This window comes from Frankliniella occidentalis, unplaced genomic scaffold (genome assembly GCF_000697945.3).
Source record: "Frankliniella occidentalis isolate FOCC.00 unplaced genomic scaffold, Focc_3.1 Scaffold63, whole genome shotgun sequence".
NCBI lineage: Eukaryota > Metazoa > Arthropoda > Insecta > Thysanoptera > Thripidae > Frankliniella > Frankliniella occidentalis.
In genome coordinates this window covers 1,347,319-1,354,176 of record NW_026267193.1, presented here as the reverse complement: position 1 = coordinate 1,354,176, position 6,858 = coordinate 1,347,319, and the positions used below count along the sequence as shown (strand labels likewise).

General features: G+C 48.2%; 2 protein-coding genes across 4 annotated transcripts in view; one reads left to right on the top strand and one right to left on the bottom strand.

The window, feature by feature from the left end:
- Window positions 1–736: 736 nt before the first annotated feature.
- LOC113209523 (uncharacterized) lies at window positions 737–3,170 on the bottom strand. 2 transcript variants are annotated; one of them, XM_026427080.2, is made up of 7 exons: window positions 3,008–3,170; window positions 2,330–2,437; window positions 2,032–2,241; window positions 1,639–1,941; window positions 1,363–1,557; window positions 1,049–1,118; window positions 737–935 (listed from the first exon to the last, which is right to left on the bottom strand). In XM_026427080.2, the coding sequence occupies exons 1-7, from the start codon at window positions 3,032–3,034 to the stop codon at window positions 769–771; spliced, it is 1,080 nt and encodes a 359-aa protein (XP_026282865.2). In that variant the 5' UTR covers window positions 3,035–3,170; the 3' UTR covers window positions 737–768. The 2 variants fall into 2 exon arrangements, with proteins under 2 accessions (XP_026282865.2, XP_052124033.1); XM_052268073.1 differs by having other exon boundaries at window positions 743–935; window positions 1,363–1,554.
- A 257-nt stretch (window positions 3,171–3,427) lies between these two features.
- LOC113209535 (GATOR complex protein Wdr59) overlaps window positions 3,428–6,858 on the top strand; it is a 21,071-nt gene continuing 17,640 nt past the window's right edge. For both annotated transcript variants that reach the window (XM_026427097.2, XM_026427096.2), the window contains exons 1-13: window positions 3,428–3,752; window positions 3,959–4,008; window positions 4,095–4,230; window positions 4,310–4,514; window positions 4,603–4,736; window positions 4,830–4,979; window positions 5,074–5,233; window positions 5,341–5,420; window positions 5,511–5,622; window positions 5,771–6,120; window positions 6,235–6,399; window positions 6,478–6,567; window positions 6,658–6,814. In XM_026427097.2, coding sequence (XP_026282882.1) covers window positions 3,699–3,752; window positions 3,959–4,008; window positions 4,095–4,230; window positions 4,310–4,514; window positions 4,603–4,736; window positions 4,830–4,979; window positions 5,074–5,233; window positions 5,341–5,420; window positions 5,511–5,622; window positions 5,771–6,120; window positions 6,235–6,399; window positions 6,478–6,567; window positions 6,658–6,814 — 1,843 coding nt within the window. In that variant the 5' untranslated portion in view covers window positions 3,428–3,698. The remainder of the gene's footprint in view (window positions 3,753–3,958; window positions 4,009–4,094; window positions 4,231–4,309; window positions 4,515–4,602; window positions 4,737–4,829; window positions 4,980–5,073; window positions 5,234–5,340; window positions 5,421–5,510; window positions 5,623–5,770; window positions 6,121–6,234; window positions 6,400–6,477; window positions 6,568–6,657; window positions 6,815–6,858) is intronic.

The window sequence follows — 6,858 nt, the reverse complement described above, 5'->3', positions numbered from 1 at the left end:
GAGAGAGAGAGAAAGAGAGAAAGAGAGAGAGGGGGGGAGGGGGGTAAGACATCGAGAGAGTGGGGCTTTCTAACGTTTTGTTGAGTGAGAGAGAGGGACAATGAGGCCTGTCACAACCCCAGCCCTTCCGCTAAGCAGCCGCCTCTCTGTTGTGGCTAGGCCGCCGCTAGGAAGCAACCTCTCACGTTCCCCGCGAAACGCTGCGCGACCGTGGAAGCGAAGTCTACCACAAAAACACAGACCTACGTTCATCAAAGCCAAAAAAATAAAACACACGACTCGAGTCGTCAAGAATACTCAATGATAATCACAATAAAGCCACGCATAGTTGGCCCTAATGATATTTACGGACACTACAAAAATGTACGTTAGACAAGAAAACGTCCATGACTGACAAGGAAAACAACTTGAGATCCCTTTCGGAACGCATGCAATGTGTGTTGGGCGCCAGGTACCGGCTCCGTGTAGTGCAACTTGTTGTGTTCAAACGGCACATCTCTAATATATCTTATTGCAGCCGATTTGTGATAAGAACTGAATCTCTAAAGTTCTCGTCTAGTTCTAGCCGTATAACCCCATGCTCTACACCATCGTCTCCCAGCCTAGAGAAGTAAACCCATAGTGCTCGAGAAAAACACTACGAGATACAATTATCTGCTCACGCTATTCCCCCCCCCCCCCCCAAGAGATTGAGTTGTAGGGGTGAATAATTTTGCGCCGCTGATTAGCCACGCCTTCGAGAACGTGACGCGAGGTCGGGAGAAAGACTCACTCGAATAGGACCCAGATGATGTAGTAGCAGATGACGACCCCGACGGTGAGCATGGCGCCCATGAGCGCCAGCAGCATCCAGGGCGAGGCGCGCGCCTCCACCGGCGAGTCCTCCCAGTAGCGGTCGCACGTCAGGTACCAGCACGAGGCGCGGTTCAGCTCCTCTGGAAGCAGCGAAAGGACACGTTTGAGACAGGCTCAGCCCCGAGTTGTGCACTACTTCGGTGTGGATGCGGAGCGGCGGGGATGCCGCCGCCTCGCCTCGTCACTCACTCACCCTCAATCTCCTTGAAGTCTTGAACGGAGAGGTTTACCAAGAGGCCAGCTATGCAGTCCCTGACCAAGATCTGGAAACGCGTACAATTGCAGTTTGGTCATAAAGTGGCCTCCCGCCCCGCCCGGGGCGCTCGCCCATCGCCCAGCCTGCCGGCGCAACCGGGCTCTCGGTCCGGCCGGCAACCGGGCTCTCAGCCTGCGTGGTAGGCAGACCCGCCGGACGCGGCTGTCGCGCGGGTCTGCCTACCGCGCACTCCGCAGGCGCCCGCCGCCGGAGGGGCCGGCCGGCACCCCGGCACCCGCCAGCACACTCACCTCGCAGCGCGTCTTCAGCTTGATGAGCTCCTCCGGCTTGCAGTCCGCCTTGAACCTCTGCATCTCGCTGAGCCGCTGCTGCTGGGGCTGCGGCTGCGGCGGCGGCACGCTCGAGTCCACCAGGGTGTCGCCCTGCTTGCCGCACATGTCGGCCGTTGCGTTGGCGTCCCCCTCGCGCTCCTTGCTGCCGCCCTGCTGGCACACACACACTCACGGTGAGCTGCACGGCCCTGCACACCACCCTCACGCACACCTGGACGGGACGGGCGGACTCACCGGCAGAGGCGGACACCTCGGCGTCTGAGGCTGTTGTTGCTGCTGCTGCTGCTGCTTCTGTTTGCGCTGCTGCTGCGGCGGCTGTGGCGGCGGAGCCTTGAGCGAGGGGAAGGCCGTGACCCGCGCCAGGTCGCGGGGCGCGGACACGGACAGCGCGGTGCGGTGCGCCATGTTCTGGCTGGACCGCCACACCTCGATGTCCGTGCCGCTGCCGCCGAGGCCGGGGCTGTGCGCCTCGCGGGCCGCCAGCACCTCGCACCGCATCACGTCGCAGTAGTCCGCGAGGCAGACCGCGTCCTCCGCCTGTGGGCCGGCGTACACGCACTCACGCGGTCAGCGCCAACAAGGACACCCTGCTACCACACACACGACCACCACGACTTCCGGCCTCACCATGTTGATGGAGTCCCGGTGCCTGCTATCGAAGTGCTGGTCCAGGTGGTGCTCGGTGTAGAAGCTCTTGCCGCAGAAGGCGCACGCCCACTGCGACGGCCGGTGCTGCTGTTTGGCGGCCTGCTGCGCGCCGAAGATGTCCCTGCTGGGGTGGAAGGGGCACTCGAGGCCCAGCTTCACCGACCTCTTCTCCAGGACCGGCAGCCATTTCTGCAACGCGGTGTCGCGGAGTGAAAGGACGTCGAAAAGGGAGAGCAAGAAGCGCTCTCGAAAGCTAAAATTGAACGGAGGTACTGACCTTCTGGATGAGCTTGCGCACGATCCTGGCGCTGTCCCGCGGGCAGGATATCTTAAAGACCGTGGGTCCGGGCCACGGGATGAGGATGAGCACCAGGAGCGCGACGATCTGCAACGGCGCACACACATTAGGGCGAGGGCGAGGGCGAGGGAGTTGAGGGGGAGGAGGGCGGCGGGGCGGGGGCGTGCCGGCTGGAGCCGGGGCGGTCCGTCCCGGGGCGGCCCGCGCGGTGGCGACCAGGGTCCGTACCAGCCGGAGCACTAGCGAGCCATGCAGTTATGAATGAGTAATTCCGAGAGGGGCTGGTAAGGCGAGGGCCTCGCAGAGAGGGTATCGCAGCGGACGGCGAGCCTACAACCGAGCGTATCGACGTGCCCGCGCTGTTATCGATTTTCTGGCCACATGAGCCAGCGGCACTATTGGGGCGTGGAAAATGCAAAGAAAGACAGAAAAAGGAGTGAAAGGTGCGGGTCGAGGGCCTCCGGCGGGCCGGCGGGGGGCACAGATGGTCTAGGGGAAATGAGGACCGGCTGAGGCCAAGGCGTCCTCCGCTTCGTCCTCCGGGGCTCCAGTCGAGCAGGCTCCAGCAGACGACGCGAGACAGGGTGGTAACTCTTGGACCTCGCTCTTTACAGACGCACCAACGCACCACGCAAGCGCTAAGCGAGACAACGTTACCTCCAAGGAGAATGATTGGGTCCTCATTCATATTCCTCTAAGCCTGTCCACTGATCATACAGCCGTTTCCTTTGGAAACTGAAACGGCAACCCTCCAACGTGACTGTCACTTGCAACCCCAAGGTCCGCACTACCCCGAAGGCCGCACCACCCCTGCCAGCACACCCCCGTGCCGTGCACCTCCCACCCCCTCCCACCAACCACACACCTCCTCGTCAAAAGTACTTCTGAGATGAAGCGTTTGGAACTTATGCAGAAGGCTTGTTGGACTCACAGAGATTTTGGCTATTAATAATAGTTTTTCATTAAGAATGCTCGAAAGTGAAACGCTCGGGGTGTGTCCGGATATTCCGACTTTTCCCTTAAATTGACATATGAATTAGTTGGGGGCTTGACTTACTGTGTACACTATATGAGAAATTGTGCAGAACAAGAAGAAATTTCGAAAACAAAGTAGGATGTTGACGGCCGATTGTACAGCTTTTATGCTATATTTGTGGAAATACCTTTATGAAATGTGACATATTGTGCACATTGAACAGAATTTTCGTGTTGCTATGGATTCTACACTCTTCAAATTGATATCCTCTTTACTTTTGAGAAATTACTGATGTACACAATCCACTTATAGGTTATGTAAAGACAACAGACAACACTTAATTGTTTATATTATTATCCGAGATTTATTAAAATGGCAACAAGATGGAGCAGCGAATACATAGTGGCAGAGCATCGAGATCTGCAGGTAAATATTTTGCCTCATTTTTGAAATGTGTCTCTCGTATATATGTATTTATTTTCTTAACTCTTCAGATTTCCTTATTTCTAGTTAAATATTTATTTATTTATTGTCAGTCCCACTTTCCGAACAATGTTAACCCCGTTGAATGTCGTTTAACAACATTCACTTTTGCCCACTTTCATGTTTTTGATATCCATTTTTATTTTTAGGCCAATGCCATGGCTGTCGATTACACAGGAAATTATGTACTTTTAGCTGGGTATGAATAATGTTTGCTTCCGTTACAGTTTGCTACTGATTCTTAATAATATGTGTTCGTAATAAATTCTTTATTTTTTCCTTTAGCCGGAGATATTTGGCCATTAAAAATTTGAGTGAACAATCTGATAGGTTGCACAAAGTAGCTCGTCAAAGCAAATATGAAGTTGGGGCTGCAGAATGGAATCCTAATCCATCACACAAAGAACTTTGTGCTCTCTCTGTGAGTAATTCTTCTACAGTGAAGCAAACCAATTGTTGTCAAAAGTTAAATGAAGTATTCTTTGTGATTTTTATTGTAGAGTAATCAACGTGTGGAAGTTCTTTGTTGGCACAATGGAGACTTAGAACAGCGTCATTCATTGAAATCACATACCCGTGTTGTCAGTGATGTTAATTGGCACAGGTTTGATCCAAATTTGTTAGCCTCATGCTCAATTGACACATTTATTCATGTTTGGGATATGAGAGATACCCGTAGACCAGCACAATCTCTCAGTGCAGTTGGTAAGAATTTATAAATTCCTTTCTTTGTTTTTCAAATAAATCTAATCTAAACTCATCCATCATTTTGCTTTTATCTTTGCAACTATAGCCGGATCCACTCAAGTTCGTTGGAATCGCCTTTCTAGTTTTTTATTGGCCACAGCTCATGATGGCGATATTAAACTTTGGGATCAACGAAAGGGAACTGCTCCTGTTGTTTATATTTCTGCTCATTTAGCAAAAGTAAGTCAACACTTACGAACAATGGTTTTCATACTACCTATGTTGTTATAAAATCATTTTTGTCTAAATTTATCTTTCTTTTTTACCACTTAGATTCATGGACTAGATTGGAGTCCTCTCCATGAAGACCAGTTGGCAACATCTAGTCAAGATGGAACAGTTAAACTATTTGACATTACAAATCCTCGGAAAGCAGAGGGATTGTTCACAACAACACTACCCGTCTGGAGAGCAAGATACACTGTTAGTATTTGTACCTGATAAAATGTTTTCTTTTAAAAAGGAAAAGAAAAAAAGAGAAGATTTGTGGAAATTTGAAATATTATTCTGTTTGCAGCCGTTCGGGGAAGGCCTTGTGACTGTTGTAGTTCCCCAGTTAAGAAGGGGAGAGAATAGCCTTTTGCTATGGAACATCAACAATCCATCTGCTCCAGTTCACACTTTTGTTGGCCACACTGATGTTGTTCTTGAATTTGAATGGCGAAGAGTTAACCAAGGTAAAAACTTGTATGTTTTCATAGCGCCTCTACATGAAATCTTTCAAATCATTATTTCCTTGGTATATTTGTAAATAAAAAATGTCTAAAACAAAATTGTTTTACAGATTCGTCTGATTTTGAACTTATTACATGGTCACGTGATCAAAGTCTTAGAATATGGAGAATAGAACCATTTTTGCAAAAAGTATTGTTTGCATTTCTATTTTTATTTTATTTTTAACACCCAGTCTTCTGTCTATCATCAGTTTTAATTTATTTGTCTTGTTTGTTTTAGTTGTGTGGTCATGAGCCTGACATGGACCATGTTTTGGACTCACAGGATCTTATTGATGATCTTCCTCTTAGTAATCATGATGCTTCTCACAATGATTATCAACGTCATAGATGTAAGCAGGAACCATATGAAAACTTTGAAACTTGTCATTCAAACTTTGTTGTTGTATTTTTTGTTGTTATAGATCCTGGGCTTGTGAGTGGCCCTACAACTCTCTTATCATTACTAGCAAACACTGATTTTGTTTATTGATCTTTCAGATAATGAGAACTCCATGGCACATAACCTTCAGCAACTCACTTTGGATAATGCCTCTGTTCTCTCTGAGATGTTGTCTGCTAGTGGACGCAATTCATTGTCTTTGTCTTTGGATGGTGCATCAGAAACTACTGATGACAGCCAGGGTGGAAGTGTCCTTGGAGTTGGAGGGGGTGGTGGAGGCAGAGGTGGCAGCAGTAGTATGAGCAATGGTAGTGCCACTAGAGGTGGTAGTGGAGATAGTGGTGGTGAAGAGAGGATGCCATCAGTACGTTCTCCTACTCAACCCAAAACATTACAACAGGAATTTGCTCACATAAACCTCAATGTGACTAATGTTGATATTGATACGGTAGGTACATCATATATATTTTATAAATTCCTTGCTAGGGTGGCAAATTTTTAAAATTCAGATCTAATCTAATCTCATTTTTAATTGTTACATGTGTACCTTAACTTTTTCTAGATGGATCCAGTAGGACGGGTATGCACTGTTACCGTATCTGCCAATGGCCATGTTGCAGTTTTGCAAATAACATTTCCAGCCAATTATCCCTATAACAATGCACCCTCCTTTCAATTCATTCAAGGAACTTCTTTGAATCCTGCCAGCAAATCCAAATTACAAAAGGTTAAGTTCGTTGATATCATTCATTGTTAACATTTTGTTTCTCTTAAAAAGAATATGTAATAATTTTGTTTTCACTAGGTTTTAAAACACACTGCTCAACAAAGGGTGCGTAAAAGTCGTGTTTGCTTGGAAGCTTGTTTAAGGCAACTTGTATCTTCTCTGCAGCAGGTAAAACGTGTGACCTGTGTAGACCCCTAAAAAAATAATGTTACTGTATCATTTTTTCATATTGCCTGAATTTTTGTTTGACTTTTTTAGCTATCTTTGTCTGAGGATAATGAGAGTAAGACAGCCACTTTTCTGCGGATGCAATCCCAACCAACTCCATATATGGACGCCAGCAACATGTATCGTAGTTTCCAAGACACCAATGTTCCATTTCCTCGAACATCTGGTGCTAAATTTTCCGGAGCTGGTATGAAAAATTATACCTTAATAACTTATAATATGATGTTGTTT

Coding starts and splice junctions, on each gene's coding strand:
- LOC113209523 (XM_026427080.2), bottom strand. CDS start 3,034: ATGAGGACCCAATCATTCTCCTTGGAG. Junction 2,242..2,329: donor TGCGCAAGCTCATCCAGAAG/GTCAGTACCTCC, acceptor ACCGCGTTGCAG/AAATGGCTGCCGGTCCTGGA. Junction 936..1,048: donor AGACTTCAAGGAGATTGAGG/GTGAGTGAGTGA, acceptor CGCTGCTTCCAG/AGGAGCTGAACCGCGCCTCG.